We start from the raw sequence: 24,864 nt of genomic DNA on the forward strand, positions 1-24,864 counted from the left end.
ACATTCAGTTATGATAAGTTACGATAACTACTGCATGCACACATGTTACGAGGAAAAGAAATCACTGGTTTAATGTAATGGGATAACATACAAAATTATGCATTGAGATGAGAACTCTTGGTGGATATACGACACCTTGTTGGCAATTTGCCATGCTTGTGCTATTGATTCTGTACTACTGAGGCAGACAGCATTTGTTAGGGTTTGATTTACCTCCAACACCCTATTAACAGATTAAATGCAGCGATTTGCACCTCTTCTTCATAATCTTTGTGCTCTTTCAGCATCCACTGGCTAACTGCTTCATCCCTTTAAAAGAGAAATCTGATTGTAAATTTGGCTTTAAATAAAAACTACTGACTTGTAGCAGTGAGTGTTAGATGGAGCAATCTAATTTCCAAATTCTAGTGAATAAAGCAAAATCTGGGGGTGGAGGAAGAACACTTGCCCAGGATAAAAAGTAGTTCATGAAATCCTAATCTCAATCTACTGTTTAAAATAGTTGCTGAAACAGATTTATTAAAACATTTTGCCACTCATCAGTTACACTTTAAAGAGAACATATACTTTGATTCAGTTTTTCCCCACTTTATTAATCCTCAGCCAGGTAGATTTTAAAAACTGCTTTGAACAAGTTGGAGTATTTTCTGACACCACAGAAATTCGTATTTATTGAGGCTTCACAGTAAGACTAAGGTTAGGATAGCATGAAGGTTATATTTTCACATGTTGTATTTCCTGAATCCACTGAGAAATGAAGACTCCTCACCACCCCATAGGGCTAGTTTATTGACAACCAGAATATGTCACTTATGATTCTCAGCCTCACATTCACCCCAAAACAGCACAGGACACTTTGTCATAATATAGTAGGTCCCAACTCTAAGTCCCCAGATAGCCTTGGCAACAAGAAATCCTGGCCAGCACAGCTAGCAGTAAAGGCTTCTGGAAAGTTTTATTCCAAAAATATCTGGGGACCCAAAGTTGGGAAACACTGCCCTAGTAGGTTTGGAAGAAACACTACCTCAAGAGCAAAAACGAATAGATTTGTCAGGTTACTTTTTCTCTCACCCATTTTTTTTTGTCTGTAAACAACAAACTTATGCAGATAAAGTGGCTACCACTCAGGGATACTAACAATTGTTATAAATCACAAATCTGCAAAACACCTGCTGTGCTGGGACACTAAAATGTACACAGTGGAAGGGATCACACAGTTAAAATATTTCCATCCCTGTCCAAAACTATCATCCGTGTGTGTCCCCCCTGACAAAAATCCAATAACCATAAACTAAAAGGATAGTCTTCTGATACAATGTAATATTTACACATTATTGAATTAATTTTCTCTGTACTCAAGTGTTTAACCCCTTGCCAAAATCCCAAACAAGCTCTTACTGAAAAGCTTCATAAACCACATCTCCTTCCAGCTATAACAAGCTAGCCATGCCATAAATCTTAGCCTATTTCTTCAATCTATTTTTACTACAATCATGTTTTCATGCTTCTTCTCCATTTGTTTTGAGTATTCAAATACTTGGTGGGAAACTCACTATCTTCATGAGTAAACCAAAATCTACTTACCAAGTTCTACTAAGGATGAAGGACATCACTAGGAAGTGGTCTGACACCAGGAACAAATAAAGACAAGGGTAAGAAATACTGCTTGCATACTTTGGTGCCAGATGGCCACCATGCCATTCCTACTCCTGATGTTATTAGAAGAGGTAGCCATGTTGGCCTGTGCTAGCATATGAAGCCACATGGTTTTGACTGCTCCTGAGGACGATTTTTATTGTGCGAATCTTTTATAAACTGTCTTAAGGGCCTCCTGGAGCTATATCGTTATTCTTGGTGAATATAGCTATTAATGCCTATTTAAACTAATTACTTAAATGTTTTCTACATTCATAATGAAGGCCTTATCTCTATTCAAGTTTAACATCCTATTGGCTTCAGATAAAACTTTCAATATACAACCCACGTTTTCAAAAACATCAAGAGAGAAGCAAGAACTATGCTACTTAATTTTTCTGAATTAAATTTTTATGTTTGCCTTTGAGAAGCATGGGCAATATCTTCGACAAATTAAAGAAAGCTAAACTGAACTAACCTGAAAAAATCAACAAATAAATAAATAGCTGACTAGTCTAAAGGGTAAAAAAATCAGTCAGCAGTAAATATTGTGCTTGATAAATAAGGGAGTTCTTCCCACTCTAATTAACTGGCACAGTTTTTCACTACGAATCATTTTATTTATTACATTTTTATGCTGCCCTGCTGTCATGAATATCACTGAAATTATGGATCAATTCATTTCAGCAATTAAAATAATAAACTAAATACTTGCTCTTTTATAAGGCAGCTGGGGGAGAAACAGTACATGAAGGGGTAAGAAAAAATATCCATGAAATGAGCTGGTACATAACATTAAAACTAATAAATCTGTCACTCCAAGAACCAAAAGAGAAGTAATATCTTTAAAATAAACTGAAATAAGTGGACAGAATAAGTAATGTTTTCAACAAACAACATGGAGGAAAAAAATGATAATCTGAATGAAGGTTGTTCCACTTGATACAGAAACTTCATATAACTTCAATTTAGTTCTTATTAAAATTAGTATTTAACCACCTTTAAATAGAAATTTATCATATATCATGCAACATTGGAAATAAGTTACATGTGCATATTATCCCTGATTTCAGGTACATTCCAGGTTTATTGTTGAAATCATAAGATCCAAAGCACATGGTTTCAAAAACATTTTAGATATTAAACTTTGACATTTTAACTGTAATTTAGTGATGCAAAATCTGAAAATATTTTCAATCAGCATGACAGCTGGACACTTCATAAATCCTAACATGTAAAAATATTTTCAGCCTGAAAAACTAACTTTATAACCCTTTCCTTTATGAAACTATGTATAAAAATATCAGAGTATATGTATACTTTTTACTATGAAAGTGATATTTTAATGCCCCTAAATTTTAAATAACTATAGGCATATAAAAATGTACAACCCCTTCCTTTCAACATATCTATAGTTCAAGTATGAACACATGTAAGAATAAAGCCATTAATTTTACTCATATGTCACAGTTTAGTTTCAATTCTCATATATTTCAACCTAAAAGTTATCTCAGCTGCCCCAAATGAAAAGGTTTCTATAAATTTTCAGTTAACCAGAGCCAAGGTCTTTCCACAACTTATCAGAATAACTTAAGAACAGAACATTTAATACATTTGTTACCCTGAATTTTCAGCTATAAATCAATAAGCTGTAATAACTGAACATTTACAAAATATTGTCATACACAGCAAATACCCACATAGGACCCCAAAAAAGATTAATATAAAAATTTAGAATATAGATTAACTTTAGTTACATGCCAGAATAATTTTTAAGAGCTGTTAAATTCCCTCATGGTAGTGCTTTCTGCCCAGAGTTATTCTGACGATTTAGAAAAGATGTGGGTTTAAGAAAAAGAACAATGGAAGATTAATGGCACATTATCTCCCCCCCCCCATAGAACCATAGCCACTAAAAGGTGATGATGTTTTGCGTTAATGTCTTAGGCCACAGGAAATGAAAAGATTCTTAAGCATTTTTTTGTTTTGTAAGCCATGAAATGGGGAAAAAATTAAAATAAATCACAGAGCACACCGCAGGCTTGTATGTCATATAATTATGACTAATAGATAGGAATTTTAACTTAGTTGGGACAAGTATGTTACCAAGACAGACCTGCAGGCTATTATTAGATGAAAACATGCATAGACTGCAGTGGAATCAAATAAAAAACACCATCGCTTTATGACAAATGCTGTAATAGCCACACTGGCACAAAATCCAAATTCTGCACCACAGTGATGCTTTTATTAGGTCGACCAGCAGAAGAAAATGCAGAAAAGCACACAAAACTGTTGCACAGTTTTTTTCAACTCAATGTTGATGTCCCAATTCTATAATGCTGGGAAAGAACGGGAAACTTTTTCAGGAGTTATTGCAATCTGCAATATTTCTCCTCTGACACACGGACCACTTCTGCCTCTGAAAAAGGGTTAAAATTCTGCCAACGTCATATTGTTCTGCTATTCTCCCAGACTACATAAAGAAAATAGGTGATAAGTGATGGCCACAATGGGGATAGCAGTTTTTTGGACTGGGTCCCTTCCAGTCCACAGTATACAAACACAACTGAGAAATGAGAACCTACCCCCTCCCTCAGTACATTAGAACAAAATGATTCCATATTTTTGTCTACATTTTATATTTCTTTAAAGTTCATAATCACATACCTAAGGCCACTGCTAGCTTTAAGTACCCAACAAACATTGCCACAAGGTACAGGATAAAACTTGGTAAAATGTGCGGGGAGTGAAAAGGGAAAGAAAAGATAATGTTTAGTGTTAGAATTTCCTACACAATCTAAAAATAAGAATCAGTTAAGGTGCTGAGCCTAGGACTCAGGAGAACTGGGTTTGACTCTCTAGCTTTGCCGTGGAAATTCAATGGGGTGTGGAACAGGTAAAACAACTCCTTAGGTACTTCACTTACCTTGAAAATCCTATTAGGCTCACTAGAAGTTGGTTCTGGTTTGGCGGCACAGAACAACAACAAGGTGCCGAGAACTTTTTAGGTTATGATTCAGAGACAGGATTTCCTAAAATAGAACCTAATGCAACTTTCGCAGTAGTCTAGAAACACCTGGTCATTTGAGCAGGTTGCCAGGATACGGATCTCTCCACTCTGGGGTGCTATTCAGCCAACTACACTCGAAATGCAAGAGTCACAGCAAAACGCACTACTCGAAACAGTTCTAGTTTGTCAAAGAATAACTGAAATACTATTGTTATTAGTATGCAGCCATTTTAGGGTTGGAAATGGGAGTTACGGAGCAGCAGTGCAGTGCCTTTTCCTTATAACATGCTATAAAAGTTGATATTCACCCATGCTCTCTGGAAACAATGTCAAGCAAAGTGGGGTGGGTGTCAGGAAAACCTGTGAATGCTTTTTACTAAATGTTACTAGGAAGAAGCAGGACTAGCATTCTCACACGGAACTTGTACACTGCTAATTTGGGGTCCCAAAATACATTTAAAAGGGTTTAGCAGAAAGGAGAAGGTATAAATGTACACAGGATGTTACACAGAAATATGCGGTAAACAAATAGCAGTTCACAAAGCCAAATGAAGCACCTGGAATTTTAAATTCAAGTCAAATCTGATGGAAAAGACAGACAGCACATTATCAAATTTGTATTTAACTCAATGCACTTTGTACTATATTTATCGAATCTGGTTGTGCAAAACAGTATTTGAACTTTAGCAAATGAAAATAACCCCTTTTTCCTTCTAAAGCCTAACTTTACAGCAAATTTGCAAAAAAAAAAGGAACAATGGTTTTCAAACTGGATTAACAGTGCCCCCTAATGGACATTTAAATAAGTAGCTCTTTTTTAAAAAGAGGATAAACCTGCCTCAGTTTTTTAAAAATTCTGAAACAGTCTTGCCTAATTGTCAGAAACAGCTTTATTTTGTAGTTTGTCAAGTAAGAGGCATATGTAGCAGATGATCACTAATCTTTTTTTTACAAAAATCCCAGCAGAAGCATGGGAGAAAATAATTCAAAGAAAGATTTCCTTTAAATCCAGCATTTTATTAATATCCAACAGAAAACTCTTTCAAGGCAACAAGAAAACATGAAAGATCAAATGAGAAATTATACTGTTTATTCAGGATTTATTGTCCATTCTGTCAGGAGGTATAGGAGAACATATTGTTTTGTTGTTTTCAAGTTCACAGTAAGGCATGATTTTTTTTTTCTCCCTGAAGGCATCATAATCAATTTCTGCATCAATGGAAGAAAAGATGAAGGGGGTAGGTGCAGGTCACACTCAAAATGCCTTCTACCACTGAAATTTTGTATTTCACCAACCATTGTTCCCCAAACTATTGCCCGCCAGATATGCTAAACTACATCAATCACCCAATATGATGCTACTGATGGGAATTATTGTCTAAAACACAGAGAAAGTCTGTAAGTCAAACGTGGTGGCGCTGCGGGCCAAACCGCAGAAGCCTGTGCTGCAGGGTCAGAAGACCAAGCAGTCGTAAGATCAAATCCACGCGACGGAGTGAGCTCCCATCGCTTGTCCCAGCTCCCACCAGCCTAGCGGTTCAAAAGCATGCAAATGCGAGTAGATAAACAGGGACCACCTCAGTGGGAAGGTAACAGCGTTCTGTGTCTAAGTCACACTGGCCATGTGACCACGGAAGATTGTCTTCGGACAAAATGCTGGCTCTATGGCTTGGAAACGGGGATAAGCACCGCCCCCTAGAGTCGAACATGACCGGACAAAAATTGTCAAGAGGAACCTTTACCTTTACCTTTAAAGTCAGACTACTATATCCATTTAGCCAAATATTGTCTCTTCTGATGATCAGTGGCTCTCCAGTTTCTCAGGGGCATTGCTTGCCACTTGACTTTTTAAATTAGAGTGGGGAAATTGTACCCTGTGGGCCATATCCAGGTCCCCTATTCTGCACAACCACTACACCATTAACTCACCCCTGAGTCCAACACAGATCATTGCCTTTTTTTAAAGTCCTTAGTTTGAGGCACCCACTATGTCATTGGGACTCTGCATGGCCAGACTGATGCACAGGAACATCTGGCTCACCGTATGTCTTGTGTCATGTGGCTTGCCCCATATCACATACCTCACCCTGTAGCACTGTAAGTTTAAGTCCTCCACTGTGTGGAATTACCGTATTTTTTGCTCCATAAGATGCACCTGACCTTAAGACGCACCTAATTTTTAGAGGAGGAAAACAGGGAAAATATATTCTGAACCAAATAGTGTAGTAAAATATTTAATAAACTATAACAGAATAACATTTGAATCATGTAAAGTGAACAGCAGTCAACAGTGGCGTTAAGAATCATTACCACTGTCATTAACAAATGGAGAGACTTAAAGCTTTGTGTACTCTAGTTTATGTACCATAAATTTAATTCAAGTACATATAGACCATTATCAGCCAGTGATAAGACCTATACCACTCTACCTATATTTTACATTTCCTTTCATCCACCTCCTCCCCATGCTTATAGAAATGTCTCAATGACAGATGAGATCGTTGTGCAACTCTGCCCAGCTACAGCTCAAGGCTATATTAAGTTAGAAATGGTTTGTCTGATTTGGCACTGCATTGAGAGGTCCCTTTTAGTTGTGTGGAGGATAAATAGTGGAATTAAAGTATTTAACAGCTGGTTTTCCTTATTTACTTTAAGTTTGGGTAGGTGATTTTAGATGGATAATGTTTTTAATATAACACTACCAGAGTTTTTACCAATATTAAGGATATATGATGTTATTAATTGGAAAGAAGGGGTTGTATTATCACGTTTTATCATGTTTTAATTGAATTTTATCATCCTGCCTGAAACAATAACTGTATGTGTCTATTTTATACTGTTTTGGTTTTACTGGTCTTAGACCGTAATAAAGTACTACTACTTATTTACTTTAGGTTATTCAAAAGAACAGCAACACAGAGCTTAACCTGATCCCATTCACAAGCAGTAGCACATGCTCAGCATAAGAGCAAATCTCCATTTTCTGACATAATTGAACATTGATAGCATGCAAAGCACAACAGGTTAGGCCACACAAAGCCATGAACAATGTTCTTGACGAGCCAAAAAAACTGAATACAAACTATAGTAGCTGAAATCAGGAAGCAGGTACTGTAATCTAGTTAGAAGTCACGCGGCACAGTTAGTTTCCTTGCTGCAACACGCTTTGGAAATACATTTTCTATTAGATGTTCAGAACTAGTTGAAAAGTTTGCAAGTTGAATCCAAATTTCCCATAGAAATGCACTGAAAATTAATTAATGCATTTTTATTGGGGGGGGGGGAAGGTCAGAAACTTTTAAAAACTTAAAAGAAAGTCACTTACCAGGTACTGTAGACTAAGCCTGGGTCTTCACAGTGCCTTGGTAGACCCCAGAACAGCCAAAAAAGAGCCCCAAACAGCTAAAAGCCAGCAGGTAGCCGGCAGATGGCAGCCATTTTGTGCTCTTCTCACTCCTGCTCCTTCCCCCTCCACTCTCCCCACCTAACAGCTGATCGGCGCTGGTCTGAAAGGCTTTGCAGGGAGCTTTTAAAACAAGTACCCCTATGCACGTTTCTACACCAGCAGGTTTCAACTCAAACAGAGTACCTTTTTACCCAAGCACAGTTTAACCCAAAACAAGTAGATTTTAAAGCAAAACAAGCAGATTTTTAAGGCAAGCATGAACGTTTCTACACAAGCAGGTTTCAACTCAAACAGAGCACCTTTTCACCCAAGCACTAACCCCAAACAAACAGCTTTTAAAATAAATTTTTACAATGACAATACCAAGCAGTCCCAGGTCTCTCTCCCAGCTCTCTAACTGCTTGGACTAGCAAAGAAGCAGACAAGCAGCCTCTTCACTAACTGAAAGTTTGAATTTCCCCACTTTCCCTGTCTTTCCCGCATATTAGGTATGCTAATATCTGTGCACTGGAGGGTTGTGGGAGGAACATCCAGACCAATGGGGGTCCTGCGGGGCACCCCAAAACACTGAGTAGCTCTCTTGGCCTCTTTCGGGTCTCAGGCTGTGCAGCCCTGTTCTGATCAGGAGGTGCAGCTGGGGGGTCACCATGCCTTTGGGGGACAGGGCACAGAAAGAGGCAGGAGGTTCAGGGGCCATTCCAACTCATACCTGGCAGGGGAGATACCATTATTGTAAAAGTGGTTTTCCCAGGGTAAGGCTCATCTATTGCACTCTGGATGTGCTGACTCCTGTGATTTCCCCAAATGTGGGAAAATCAACTGCCTAAGTGGGGGACTGTGTTTGTGGTTTCCCCTGGTCTTTCTAGAATTACTATTTTGGTCCTTGGCTGTTTTCACTGCCTGCTGCCATAGGCCTGTTAGCCTTGCTGGTTTTCCAGGTGGGCTGCAGAAAGCAGATCCTGGAAAGCCAGCAGTGCAGAAAGGTAAGGTCCAAACAGCAAGCAGTCTCTGGTGCTAGTTCAGAGGCCTCCCAGCATGGCAGTGGGAGGCTTCTGGGTGGTGGTGGCTGAACCCTTTTTTTTTACTGTATTCACTTCATAAGATGCACATACTTCCCCCCCACACTTTTTTTGCGGGGGAAGTGCGTCTTATGGAGCAAAAAATATGGTATGCAACCTTTCAGTTATCACTTGGGTGAAGCATCCACTGTTGTTTTACAGACATGGCACAGCCTAATTGTACTGTAAACTCGATGTAGTGCCTCTGCCATCCACTGGTATCACTATTCTGAGTATACAACCAGGATCATGGACTAGCTAACCTCATTACAAGGCCCTCAGATTCTCTAAGAGCTACAACTGAACAGGAAGCTGTGACACTTCATATGCATTACTAACTCCCATGCTCATTCATTTGGTGTTGGAGCCAGGAGCCCAGGGCTCTGTCGGTCCATGTGCTGAGCCACCCACGGTCTCCAGCAATAGCAACCATCTGCATGTGCTCTTATCCAACTTCCCTCCCATAATATCTTCCCCTTAGTTCTCCTGCCTATCTCTTAATGTATTTGTTATTTTTCTCAGAGTATTCAAGGCCAAAGTAGTCAGAGTTTTCATCTCTGCATTCCAAATTCTATTCTTTGGCAACCCAAGCTGTCTGCTTTGAGGCTCTATGACTTATCCAGCTGTTCTGCCTTTCTGTTTACTATCTTCTAAAGCCCTCTCTCTGGATGTCTGCTGCCAACATGGGGCACCTCCATTTTGACTCAGCAACCAAATGCCTGCAAACCACAAGGGCAGAGCCTCTGCTGTCCGAGTGGCCAAGCACTCAGGGGATCTCCTGGGAATTGCAGATCAAATAATAATAATAATAATTTTTGCAAGCTACGCACCTAATCAGACACTACTACAGACCTTTCTCCCCTCTTCTCTTGCAGGGAAAAACTTTTTTTTTTAAATCTCAACTTGAAGCTGTATGAAAAGCCATTTCTGTGGCCTTCAAAATGGAATGCTTGGCAAGGGACCTATTTATCTAAAGTGATGTATTAAGAGCTTATATCATTCTGACTTTTTTTAAAAAGCAGATTCTCTTGGCTTTCTGCTTCTGGGAGTACAAGGAAAAGCACTCCAAGGCTGAGCAGCAGCAAGCTGGAATAACATCTGACACAGGGAGAAAAAAGAAGTTTCATTCCAAGCCAGTGACTACTACTATTTAGAAAAGTATCCAGTAAATGCTTCATAATGCTTGTTCATAAGAGGGGGACATCTATAGCAGCACAATAAAAAGAAGTCACTGGGTAAAAGGCATTATTCACTACTAGTTGAACGAGACCCCCAAAGCTAACCTTTCCATGGAAAAAAAATCAGCATTGTTCAAGTCACTGCATGACTAGAGGTGAGACATAAAGAAAACACCATCACCACGAACTTACCAGTGGACTGTGGTTTTTCACTGTGGAAATGGAAGAAGAGTGCCTTTAAAATGATAAAAGCCTTAAACTTTGGTTCTTCTAGGAATTTTCTAAAGCTCTGAAACTACCCGTACTCCCTCTAATCAACAGGCCACGACTGACTTGACGCCTCAGACCACAATGCCAGAATCATTGTTAGCAGATTCATTTCAGCGGATGTTTCATTTCTCAAAGTTTTGACAATATAATTACTTTTTAAAAAAATATCAAATGGAGACTTTTTTCATTGCAAAAGGTTTACTTCATTTGAAACACAAGCTTCACAGCTCCCTTCCACGGCACAGCAGCAAAAGTAGCACACATCCATCCACACCCATGCATAGCACAATTTCATTACAAAACTACCAGCTTATATAAAATCTCTACCCTGGGAAATGCAGGGTTTTTTCTTCTCCATTCCTCACTCTTCTCCCACTATCTCAATTCTAGATTCAAAGAAACACATGTGACACCTCTCTCTCCTTTCCCAGTCCTCAGTAGACTGTCTTCTATCTACTCTATTCTCTCTTCAAGCTCTTCCTTATCAAACTACAATGGTGAATGGGAGTGGAGGTGGTCCATTAATAATGTAGTTCTAGTGCTCGTAAAATCAAGCAGCTTCCAGATTTGCTTCTAGAAATCATAACCTATTGCCTGAAATATAGATGCAGCTGGCACAAGGTGCTAAATTTGGCTTTGGAAACCTCTGGTCCTCCAGATCTGGTCGAACCTCAAGTCCTAGTAGCTACAAACCAACCAAACCAATGCTGAGGCATGGTGGCAGGCACCTACCTCTGGAGGAATGAAGGCTCTTCAATTAAATTCCAGATCCATATTCTCACTGTACCTCTGATGCAGCTTGAACAAAGTATACCTATATTATCCCCATTAAATAGTACTATCTAAATACACAAAGTAGAACTCTTTTTTCATTATTATTATTATTATTATTATTATTATTATTATTATTATTATTATTATTATTATTATTATTATTATTATTATTATTATTATTATTATTATTATTATACTGCTTAGGAACCACAAAATAGCTTGCACTCACACTGCAATTCCCAATCACTAAGAATTCCAAAGTCTTCTTGAATGGGATTCAAGCTTGCTGACACCTTAAGTGTATATAATTTTAGCTTCTTTGCATCATATTCATTGAACTACAGCAAGGAAGAATTTTTGCCCGAATATTCTTTGCTTAGAATAAAAAGGCTCTAAAGTGCAAAAAGCAGATTTACTGGGCTTCATTGTCCCAGCTATTTGTTTTAAAAACAAACAGATACATCACTCAAACTGGCATACATTATTTAAATCTGTTCAGGTGACAATACCTAAGAGGTCCTACATTACAGGTCTGGTTCTGTGCGGATTCTGCAACAAAATGTGACTTTGGGACATTAAAATGTTCCATTCTGGTGGGTAACAGTTAAAGTAGTAATGAAATGAAAAAGTTACTAAATTGACAGTCATCTTCTTTAAAAATGCCATCTACATTTATCTTCTGACAAGATTTCATATTTCTAAATATAAAAATGAGGAATAAGCACAATCCAAGAGGTAAAAGTCTGTTTCAGACAAAATAGTTCAATAATCCTTAGAACAACCCCTAAAATATACCCCAGTTATGACAAATTACAATTGTGAAGGGCAGCAGACCAGTGAAGGTGGCTTAGGTCATTACACAAGAGATGGGAAAACGACACCCTTCCATTGCCTTTAAGAATATAATCCTGTTCTTGTAACCCCTCTGAATATGTACTCATACAACACAGTGTTATAGGAGGGAAGGTCTTTTCAGTTGTATCACCCAGTTCAGTCTTCTCACCCCAACCACAGTATGCTCTGCCACAAGAAAACTTATCTGGGACTTACTGTGATGTCTTTTTTATGCCATGTGAATATTTAAACTCTCCCCCTCTAAATTCAAGTTCCCTCCATATCAGGTTAGATAAAAATTAATGATTTTTTAAAAAATCAAATTGATTTAAATCACAAATCTAAATCACAATTCAAATAAAAAAGCTGACTTTTGTTGTTTAAATAATCAAAAATTCTGATTTTTTTTTTTAAAAATTAAACTGTGGTTTAAATCTATCAAATCCATCCTGCTTCATATCAAAGATATGTAAAATTTTCTGCCTCCTACTGAGGTTTCAGCTTACAAGTCTATAGCAAGCAACAGCTGTAGACTGAAGCAAGACTCTCTATACTTGCCTATAAACTAGTTGTAGAGGAAGAGGGAGTCTGGTTGGGTCGTAGCTGTAAAAGCAGCCTTAGGAGAGCTTTTACAGCTACGACCCAACCAGACTCCCTCCACGAGGGGTTTCCCACACCTTTGTTTTGTTGGGGGAAACCATTAGTGGAGTCTAGAAAGTCAACAGCATTCTATAGCAGCAGCTAGCATAAGATAAAAAACAAAAATTTCCCCTAAAACAGGATATCGATATCTGGTTCTGCCTGGCTTCATTTTCTTATCTGTGAGTTTATTTATTTATTTTTAATTTTTGATTTACTTATTTTTGCATTTTGGGAGGTTTCTGCAGTTTCTTTCTTTTTTTTAATTCACACAGAAACAAAAAACAAGACAAATAGAAACAAGGAAAAAAGAAAGGGGAAAAGGGGGAAAAAACTAACCCCACCCCCCTTTGGAGTCCAAGACTCCAGCTTCGTTAACCTGTCTGCTCCCCCAATTTCATTTCCAGTATGTGCTAAGTAGATATACATACATCATAAACTTTGCCCTACACTCCTGTCTTCTTCTGGGCCCAAGAATATATTACTTCCCAGCTTTGTTTTACATAGTCTCTTGGTTGTTCCCGTAGTGCTTCTGATAGAGTGTCCAGTTCTGCTGTATCCCATAACTTCTTTAACAGCTCTTCTATCGTTGGAACCTTACTTATTTTTGCATTTTGGGAGGTTTCTGCAGTTTCCACAAGATCCCAGGGGTAGAAAATTGGTCCCTGGATTAGTCTGCCAAATTAGTCTGTCCCTGCTATAAAGGATTACCTTCATCGAAGTCCGCATCATCCTCTGTATGTTGAGGAAAAGGAAAACAGTTGGTGATTTCAAGCCTGTCGTCCACCACCAGCCCCAGCAGCACACCTTGGACGACTTCATTGCCCTGGCCTTCTTCTTGATAATGCTTGATGATCTTCAGCACCACCTGAAATATAAATTCTTAATTAGGTTTTTCTCCATTGGAATGTGTTGCCCCATTTTTAGGAGGTGTTTTCCCAACCGCATGGGGAAGCCTATTCAAATATTCTTGAAGCATTTGAGTGTTGGAAGGCTGACAAGGAGGAAGTGTCAGGAGGCATGCACAGTTTTTGTACCAGTGGTTCCCAACCTTTTTCAAGTTGTGACTCGTTTTTATAATAGCCAAGTAACCTTTGACCCACTACATTTGCATAGAAATACATCTTTAATGGTCATCCCTTCCCAGAAAGTAGAGCCTTCTTCCTCCCCCCCCCACAAAAAAAGGGCTTGTTTCTCATACATACACATACATATTAACTTTAATATCTGAAAATTCATGGAATAAATTATTTAACAAAAGCTACAACACACATAAGGTGATCAGCGACACCCCAGAAAACACTTTACAACCCTCTTGGGGGGGGGGTCACAACTTCCAGGCTAGGAAACATTGTACTGGTCCCACACCAAAGGGCTAAGTGACAAGCTCTAGACATGTAAATTGGTTTCTTGGCCCTTCTACTCCAAAACAAGACCTTTTCTCTTTCGCATCACAAGAAATCTGCCAATAAATCTGAGACAGTTTTCCTACCGGTGAGGAAGAAGAACAATGGGGGTTGGGGGGGTTGGATCATGGCGGGCACTGAAAACAAGCACAACACACCAACTAAGTTCAGTGTCTTGTCAGAGTTCTGGAAATAAGTGAAGATAATCACTGCACAGGCAGACCACTTCCAAAATAATCAAGAGAACTCGAGAGTCAAATTTCTGCTCAAGCTGAACTAATTGCCAAGCAGAAGAGAAGGTTTCATTAAGGAAATTTATATGAGGATTAACCTTCTGCTTAGATACCTTGGCACCCTCTCCGTTAATTGAAATACGTAATTGATATGCAACCCTATTATAGAACTCACCCATGCAATTCCAAGGGAATGATGCAGGCTATCCCAAACTAGGCAGCTACTGCAAAGCAGTCCAAGGTATTGCTTCCCATGTTCTAGTCAACTAAATCACAGGATATGACAAAAGTCAACTTATTTCCAGGGGAAAATTTGTTTTTGAGATGTGATCCCATGGTAGGGGTTAAGAGCACACATACACCAAAGATCCATCATCATTCCCCCACCAGTAAAGCAGGAATGCCAAACACAGATGGGCTAAGAGAGAGAGAGAGTCTTCAAAAGAACAAGCTGATGGCACTGGGACAACGCTGAGACAAGACAAAAAAAATCCTTTGCTTGACATCAACACTCCAAGCCCAACAAGAAACAAAGGCTTGTGTGTGAGCTGTGAACAATGTCAGTCCAGTTCCACCTGATGCAAAGCAAGTGATCCCATTAGCCAGAAACTTCATGGAAGGAGGACTTAGTGTATCTTCCCTTATACAACTACAGCATCTTGATTTGATTTTAACTGCCATGGCTTCTTCTCACAGAATCCATTTGTAGTTTTGTGATGTATTCAACTTATTCTAGAGATTTTCAGTGCACTCCCTAGAATTACAGCATACAATTCAAAGCATCTCACCAAACTAAGGACTCCATGACTTCCAAGGATGAAGTCAACAACAGCTGAAGTGTTATCTAACTATTGTAACTATACAGTAAAGATACACTCTTGGACTTTAAAAAAATCCACATCCAACTGCATATGTGTTCCGAACTCACAACCACTGAATTCTTCAACCCCTTCAAGAAGCCAAGTCTCCTGGTTGATTAAAGGACAGTGTGCAGGCCATTTGAGGCAGGCTCAGGACAGTTGTCCCTGAAACTGTCTCCATCCTGGGAACCCTTCTGGAACATCCTTGCTCATACAGAGGGACAGCCTGGAGTGCTCTATAGAGCCTAACATGCATAGATGGGATACAGGGCATACCCTTTCTGAGAACGAATGTTCTCTGGTTGCAGCCAATGGGCCACAGTGACAATCATGAAAGCAACATCAGCAGAAGGTAGGAAGGGGGGAGATAAAAGGAAGAAGCATCTCTGCTGTACCTGCCCTTCCACAAAAGGATTATGCTGTGGGGGTCTTCCCTGCACACTGGCACTTGCAAGCTATCTAATACATAACATGACAGTGGCAAGACATTTTTACATTCTCAAAGCTGCCTTGCTATCAATCACTTTTACGCTTCCTCTTTGTAAGTGTCTAGGTCTGCAGGAAACAAAGCTATTGAGCTTTTTACCTTTACAACATGTGCTATTAATCTTGTGTAAGCAGCTCTGAAGTCTTATTGATCTGTCAAAGCCACCAGGTGCATAGGCATAAGGCCTGAAATGATTATTTATTTATTTTTTATAAAGGGCAGCGATGCCTGTAAAATTACACCACTGTAACCCGCGGCAGACAAGGCCACTGTGATTGGTATGGATAGTTAACAAAAAATGAAGTTTAAGATTTTGCTAAGCAACACTGAAATTGGTTTATCTCACTGTGGAGGGAGGGGAGATAGAAATGCCATAATAACCATTCCTCAGAAATTTATCTCCATGGAAACTGCTGAATAACTCCCTAGCAGAAACCTTATACAGATTCTTTTGCATAAGTAGGTTAGCGTTCAACATGATTATTACATTGCAATTATCAATCTATAGCAGAGTAGGAAAATGGAGAATCCAGGGATCAAATTTGCACTCTCGCAACCCACCAGGGGATATACCAGCCCATCAAGGTATGAAAAAATAAATAAAATAAGGTTATGCCCAGTTTCTAGAATTTTGAACTGGGCATGAGCTTTGTTTTAGCAATGCTGAGAGGACAACAGGGCTCTGCATCCCCTTTAATAGCAAAACCATTGCTTTCAGAAATAGAAAATAACCTTTTTCTTAAAAGTTTCTTTTTAAAAAAAGGTAGGTTGCCTGTGGGGGGACAAGGCATACTTCGCCTGTCCCTTAGCTTCTGTAATAAACTGAAGACTTTTCAACCAATTATTTTTGACACTCTTGTGAGAGTGGTCTTTGCTCCTCGTATTTTGAATCCAAACAACAGGGTTGGCCTGGTGAAAGTTTTGCTTTCAGACTGCTGAGCGTGAGGGTAGCATCACTCCAAAGCTCTGGAGAGCTTCCTCAGTGGCAGCAAAGCCACCCAGAAAGTGGTTGGTACAGCTCTCTGGAACAGCACAGACATTGACTGTATTCAATGCATGACTTTGGGTGAGCATAGACTTAGCATAGGGTAAGGGAAATATGTTTCAGCTTTTAGGGCTGGCAGACATCTCAAAGAATTGGGTAGACAGGAAAACCATCTCTTACCAATGAAAGAGGAACACATTTAGCAGGAGATGGACAAACCAGAACCTGCCCCCCCCCCACCCAAAGAGAAAACTATCCCATTTTAAAACCAAGCCTTTCTTGTTTGTTTTAAAATAGGTTTTCAGATTTGCTGCAAGACCACAGCTATAAGCGACTGTTCTGTTCACAAGTGAAGGAGGGGAACAGTCTCTGAACCCACCAAATCTGCCCACAGCATTACTCCCTTTTGATTAAGAGTTAATCTGGGAGGGGTGAAAGGATGGGGAGGGGATGGCAGCTACTGATTTTAATGTTTTCATACGTGCCATCTCCTCTGTCAGTTTTTCACAGATGGGACGGAGGGGTGAGAGTGTCATTCAGCTTCAGTGTCTTGGTAAGCATTTCCCAAAATATGTAACTACAAAGAAACCGAGCTTTTAAAAAGCTGAACATGGGTGCAAGACATGCTGTCAGACGCCATCCAAGCAGATGTCTTAAGAGTGTTTACCATGCCAGCCTCAGCGTTTGGATACCTGTGCATTCAACTACTTCAGTCATGCCGAATCAGAACGCCTCTCTTATTTTTCTGGCTAATTTATTATCTTTAATAGCTATGGCCTGGGCAGGCACAATATTGTCTTGTCTGCACTGGTAACAGTCGTACTTACTGAATTTGACGGATGATAGTTGAGAATTTTGTTCAGCTGCTTTTTCCTAATGAGAACTTAGCAAAATTTACAAACTTCTACACAGATGGGAGAGGAAAACTATGATTTTAAACATTTAAATGTGAAAGAAAGAGGCGTGGAAGGGTTGAGGGTCTGCAGAATAATTAACTTGCTTTTAGCTTCTTACTGTGTATTGTATTAGGTTGCCTATCTCCTTTCTAGCAGCTGATGAATTCATTATTTTTCAGCAAGGCTGAGAATCTCATGATATCCCCCCTCCCCATTTTCATGGTATTTACCGCCTCCCTCCCCGCATCTGTCAAAGTCCACAGATGGACAAGTCCAGTAACAAACAGAAAGAATAATATTTTTCCAATTTCAAAAAGCACTTTAGATGCATAATCTTAAATCTGCTGCATGATTCCCAAGCTCAATATGGCTGCCAATTATTATTGCCTCTGTATTACTAGAGGAAATTAAGCATGAGAGGGAGAGTAGGTAACCTGGCGAATTCATAATTAAGCCAATTCACAGTTACGCCAAGATTTGAAATGGGATATGCTACCTCACAACCTTAGCTACTATATTATAGGACCTACATTGTCCAGGAAATGCAGGCAGCTCATATGGGAAGATACAGGCTGTTTTCTCCATATCATTATGCCACCACACTTCTACTGTCTGCTCCACTTCAAACATTTACAACAATGTTCTGAAAAATACAGTGTGTAAAAGGTCAACGAACTCTACCCAGCCACAAGGACCAGGGATCACTACACACAAAAGACCAGCTAATGACACACATCAATCACGGTGACAGATAATCTCTCCTCCTCATCACAACAATACACCCACAACAAGACACACTAATCACTCATCTCCTGAAAAAGGACAAAAGCCTATCTCACAGCCATAAATACTCAACTCCCAAGCAAACTACACCAGAGCACAGAGTGCTGTCCTCTGAAAATGCCGGCCACAGAGACTGGCGAAACGTCAGGAAGAACAACCTTCAGAACACGGCCAAAGAGCCCGAAAAACCCACAACAACCATTTACAACAAAGTTAAACTGGATGCCATAACAATAACAAACACATAAAGAGAACCACACTAGATCTGTTCATGTAGTGGCCAACTGCTTGCCCACAGGAAGCCACCAAAATGAAGGGAGTAGAAATTCACCTGCTACTTCACGTTCTCAAACATGCGATACTGAGAGGCAGACTGCCTCGGATACGTAGCCACTGATGTCTCTAGCCTACATGAGTTTACTCAAACCTGTCAAACCCATTAAGTTGATGGCCAACACTACCTCTTGTGGCAATGAACTGCACAATTAAACTATATAACGTTTGAAGAAGTACTTCCTTTTATTTGCCTGAACTTCCTACCACTCAGCTTCAGTAAATCTACCGATATTTTGGCATTATGAGGAACGGAGGAAAACTTTTCCCAATCTGGCTTCTTAACCCCATACTTAATTTCTCCCCCTTGTCCACTTCTCCTGCCCTAAGCTAAGCAATCCCTCACTGTTTCACTATAGATACAGGTGACGGCACAGGCTTTTACAAAATCCAAAGTTGTGATTCAATCTTTACTTTCTCTGTTAGGTAACTAAGACCCAGGAGTTCCCTATCAGCTGTACATCAAGAAGTGGACCCCTACATTACTGAAATGTCAGCATCCAATTTTTTGCTGCACTGATGAGCTGCCTACTACGGCTATCTGTGCACGAAAGCAGTACTCTTTGGTTTTCAGCTCCCAGCAGTTACATGTGGGATTTATTATTATTATTATTATTATTATTATTATTATTGTTGTTGTTGTTGTTGTTGTTGTTGTTGCTGCTGCTGCTGCTGCTGCTGCTGCTGTTGCTGCTGCTGCTGCTGCTGCTGCTGTTGTTGACATCCAAGTGCCGCAGCAGTTAACATCATCATTCAGCAAGGCATTTTTCATATGGATTTCAGCTGCATTTCTGTCATTCTGAATGTAGAGGGAAGGGCCTGCAGGGGGGATAGTGGTGGCAACTTCCTGCTTGTATCTACTCTTCAGAACTGAATGGACTGAGAGGAAGATTAAAGCAAGTGATGTGACTATGTTTGAAGTAATCTATTTTAGTTATACTAAATTTAGACATGCCTTAGCCTACCCTATTGCTTGATACAGAGATTTTAAAAATCCCAGATGAACATATGCCTTGGCAATTGGCTAGGGCGCTTTCCCTCAAATATCATTTCAGTCTAAATTCTAAAAACAGCAGCAAAACATTATGATAGGATCAGTGACTGCGTTCTCCTGGGTTTTGCAATGATCCCACTTTCCTGTATTGGTTCAATAGAGTGTAAATGCCGCCGATGTCCCCAAGCCTCCCATGTCATTACCTTTCACGTTCAAATCCACCACTAAGATGGAGTATATTTATCAACAATAACTTGAGCTTGTACGCAGAACAAGAACATTCAAAACAGGCAAAGGAACCCTTTCTTCTAAACGTCAATTAAACTTAGTCTGACCTCCTTAATCACTTTTCCTCCAACTGTCCTTGTGGACCCTTCCCTTGTTCAAGGCCCACATGAGATAAGCTAAGCAAAGTGTCACAGCAGGGATGGTTTAGATGTAGGTTTGACTGTCCGGAACTGAGAGCCACCCCATCTTCCTCTCCTTCTCATGGAATGGCAGGTTTTAGCAGGCTTTCTCCAGGTGACCGGGTCAGACAGAAGGGTTGAACTTTCTTCTCTTTTTCTCACCTCTCTCTCACCTCCAAAAAAGGCTTATAGGATGACCTTAACTGCCATAGTTTCTCTGCCTCCATCTTGCGGGGTTCTCCAATGTGACCAGTCCAAAAGTCCAGAGGTCTCTGCATTCCATGTATTCCCAGTCCTCTTGAATATCTTTAATTTTGGGGGACTGCATTTCAGCTTGACAAGCCTCAACTTCCAGGGTGGATTTGATTTAAATCACAATTTAAAATTTAAAAAGCATTTTACCACTTAAATTTTAAATATCAGTTTTTATTTAAATCACCCTCTATTTTTCCTTAGCATCCCTCCAGAACTCATCTTCCTCCCTAGCTTCTGTCTCCCTCCTCTCTAGAATCTACCTTCCTCCTTTTTCTCCACCTTTTTCTCCTCTTTTCCTCCCCTAGGGATCCTGCCTCCTTACCCTCTGTCTCTTTCCCCTCTTTTTCTGTCCCTTCTCTCTGTTCTATATTTGGCAAAGTTCCTCCTGTATTTGCAAGAGAGCTGGATGTAGGGGAATCTTCTCTGGCCATTGGAAGCAAAATGGCCCATCGGCAGGGACCCGAAAATCCGTGTCCTCTTCTTCACACAGAGTTTAAAAGAATGTTGGAAATTTTGCTACTGGAGAACACTGTGATCTAGCAGGCATATTAAGAAATCTGCATACTTCTCTGCATAGCAGAGTTTACAGAAGACTGAAATACCATTTAATCCTTATTAAGCATCATCAAGATATGCATGTTTGTTTACATCTATGTTCCATTCATGACATGCATGTTTGTTTACATCTATGTTCCATTCATGACAGGCAATCTAAAGGCCTTTTCAGGCATTAGAATGGGGTTCATCAAAATACTTAGAAAGGGAGCACATTGTCATGTCTCCTTCATCATTACTTTGCTAACTCAAGAGCAGTCTTGCTCTCAATATAGGCCACATACTATAGGAACAAACCCTTAGTTTTTCTAGAACTCTTGGGTATACATAGAGCCTACATGTCAACAGGAACCTTCTCTAACTCTATGTTGCTCACATGAGCAAAGTGAGGACTAGCTACTCCTCTCTAAGCACACTGATGAACACAAAGGCTATTAACACCTGAAGTTTTGAATCCTATCCAGTTCAGTTACCATTGTTTGATGTGATATAAACTTTTTAAAATGTGTTTCTTTGGATATTTCTTCAGTGGGTGGCCAAAAGGTAGGTCTGAATCTGCTAACAGATCAGCTCTAGGTGATTGCCAATCAATAGACCAGAGAGTAATTCAGAATACCAACTTTTTAACAATAATAATGGCTTAAAAATCCCTAGATCAGGTTACAGGGAAAAAAATGATTAGGATAAAGTCAAGGGATACCACCTAGAGTGGTCACAATGACCAGATAGGCAGGGTATAAATAAAATAAAATAAAATAAAATACATACATTTTTGTATGACAGGACTCATGAATTTGGTTGCGGTTTAGAAACAGAATGGCCATCTCATATCTAGATTATGCTGCTAATATTAAAGATTTTGACAAGTTTTTTTCCTCTAAAATGGAAGGATTGTGGATTCCATTCAGATTTGACACTAAAATATATTTAGGAACTGAGCATTCTTTAGTTCTAAACATATGTCCTTTCAGCAGACTGCAGTTGGTGGCTCTTCAAGTTGTAGCACAAGAACAAAATAACTCCAGCAACCTTCCCAATTCTGATTCCCTCTTTATACGTGTTTACTGCAAAGCAATCCTCACCAACTTCAAAGGGATATACTTCCAGTTAAGTGTGTAATGGACTGCAGTGCCCAAATACAGTCAACCCTCGACTTACAAACGGCTCGAGTTACAAACATTTCAACTTACAAACCACTCTGACAGAAAAATATTGACTCGACTTGCACACTTAGATTCAAGTTACAAACAAAAAAAAACGTGTTTGAGGTGGGGAAAGCATGAAATTTGAACTTTCAGTTAACTGTTGGCCAGTGAAGAGGGTGCTTATCTGCTTCCTTCTCTTCCCAGCATTTTGAGAGTGGATTTGGAGACAGTCTTCAGACTGCCTGGTACTGCCTGGTATTGCTGGTATTGCCTGGTACAGTGCGATACGGACTGTATTTTTATTTTTTGGTGCTTTTTTAATTTTTGGATTTTTAAAAGGTGTTCCCTCCCTCCTTTGCCGCCCCCCTTTTCCCCAAAAGGTGCTTGCATTGACTTGTCTTGACTGAAAAGGTGCTTTTCAAGGTGATCTGTTGTCTGAAAGGTGCTTGGTTTTTCCCAGAAGGTGCTTGTCTTGGCTGAAAATGTGCTTTTCAGGATGTTCTGTTGAAAAGGTGTCTGTTCCCTCCTTCTCTCCCTCTTTTCTTTCCTTTTTTTTAAACCTACCGGTAAGTCATCTTAAGTTAAAAGGACAAAAAGAAAAAATTCTGCCCCTAGTGGTAGGAACGGATTAACCAGCTTTACATTAGTTCCTATGGGAAATGCCCCTCAACCTAAGAGCCAAAAACAGCCGGAACAGATTAATTGGTTTTCAGTGCATTCCTATGGGAAATGCTGATTCGACTTACAAACTTTTCGACTTACAAACTTCCTTCCAATACGGATTAAGTTTGTAAGTCGAGACCCCACTGTATTTATATGTTCCCGTCAAACCATCCTAAATCTGGTTCAGAACTCAAAATCTTAAAAAGAAAACATCATAAAAATACCACTGAATTTAAAAAGTATGACCCAACAATGAAATTCACAAGCAGCATTCATTCCAGTATAAATAGTACAACCAAATAAACTATTATAACATATAGCAGCATCACATACAGAACACCCCCAAAAAAATCATCATTCAAAAGAAGGGTGCTTTAAACATAAAAGTCTTCAGAGCCAACTTGAACACTTGTTTGTTCTTTGAGTGTCATGTATTTCAACTAGACCACAGTTCTGCAGGCAACAGCCCAAAGAGCCCTATCTCTCATTACTGCTAGACTGTTTTTTTCTTACCAGCCTACCCACGTAGGCCTTCCAAGGCTGGTGTTCACCCACCCCTTCACTACTACCCTTTTCCATCTGCCCTGAGTTTAAATAGGTCATCTTGACTTTTGCACAGCCCTCCAAAACAGGAATGAACAAGTAGTGGGGGAGAAACACAGTATTTTCCAGTTCGTCTGTACTGATGAACAGCAGTGTCTGGAAAAGGAACTGGTTAACACAAAATATCTCAAGCAAAAAACGCATTCAGGTTTTCTGCTACTCATGTACCAACCTAAAATGTCACATAAATGCAAACATAATAAACAAAACAGACAGCTTGGGTAAAACTCTGGTCCATTTAATAAAAGAAGCTGTTGCTGCAGAGGAGCCAGGGCTCACGGGACCGCTGTCCTGTGACTTTCTTATTAGCAGGAACTGTGGCATCGTCTGCTGCCCACCACTAACTTCTTTATTCTCTCTGAACTTAGCTTCCGTCCACAGAGCAACTGGGAGAGAGGTGGGTTCTTCCAGAAACAGTAATGAAGACCCATACATAAGCTTTCAAACAGATGTGTTCTGGGTGGAAACCAAAACTGCTGGAACTCATCTATTGCTATGGATTGCTCCAGCTGCCTGTGTCTTTGGACCCTCTTTGGCATGGGGCTAGTTATGGGTACTGCCATGCACTTCCATGCCTACCATGACACCTCTGGCAATGACAGAATGTGGAAGAAAAACAGAAAAGAAAGCGTATCTACACCCACTCACAACATCACACTGTTTTTAGCCTCCCAAATTCCTGTGTACAACTAAAAGGGTTTTAATAAGCTTTACTTAAACGTTTTCTCTTATGAGACACCAAACACAAAGAACATTTTTCCCCAAGGGACACTGGGAAAAAAAAACCAAAAAAGGGAGACATTTTAAGTTCAGAGCAAATGTACATTTTCAGCATCTGGTTTTTATACTGAATTTACTAAACAAAAAAACTATTGTTCATACTGTTAGTGAAAATGCTGTAACAACGTCTCCTGCATTCTAGCTCCAACCAACTAATGTGTAAAATGGGCTACTGTGTATTCAGCCCAATAGTTTCCTCTGCCCAGCCCTGAGTGAAACGCTGTCCACAGCATACCATCCCAGAGAGGCTGAGATTTAATGAAAGGAGTGGATGTCAGTAAGGAGAGGTTATTCACATGTCTGATATAATATGCAATCAACTGAAAGCTCTATACATGTTCACCCATTTATTACTGCAATTTATTATACAGCACAGAGCAGGAAAAGAGTGGAGCCATGGATTCAATTGCCATTTGCGCATACATAGCAAAGGAACTCCCCATAGTCAATGCAATTAGAAATCACAGTGCAAAATTCTCCTCTTAACTATGGATACTTTACTTGTACTGCACTGCTGAGAGAAAGCAGTGACATTAGAAGACTGACTTGTATTAAATGTACTGAGAAGTCAACATTTCTCTTGGTAATAAGAGGAGCTGAAAGCTCTTGCTACTCAAGCAGACCTGCCATTCTTTTTGTTAGACGCAAGTACCGTATTTTTCGCTCCATAAG

General features: G+C 39.7%; 1 protein-coding gene and 1 pseudogene across 1 annotated transcript in view; one reads left to right on the forward strand and one right to left on the reverse strand.

Moving 5' to 3' along the window:
- The window catches only part of EIF3H (eukaryotic translation initiation factor 3 subunit H), an 84,710-nt gene that overhangs the window by 50,287 nt on the left and 9,559 nt on the right, over positions 1 to 24,864 (reverse strand). Inside the window, exon 2 of the mRNA XM_020789594.3 lies at positions 13,519 to 13,675. Coding sequence (XP_020645253.1) covers positions 13,519 to 13,675 — 157 coding nt within the window. The remainder of the gene's footprint in view (positions 1 to 13,518; positions 13,676 to 24,864) is intronic.
- Positions 8,756 to 8,910, forward strand: LOC140707104 (U1 spliceosomal RNA; annotated as a pseudogene).

Source organism: Pogona vitticeps, chromosome 4 (genome assembly GCF_051106095.1).
Source record: "Pogona vitticeps strain Pit_001003342236 chromosome 4, PviZW2.1, whole genome shotgun sequence".
NCBI lineage: Eukaryota > Metazoa > Chordata > Lepidosauria > Squamata > Agamidae > Pogona > Pogona vitticeps.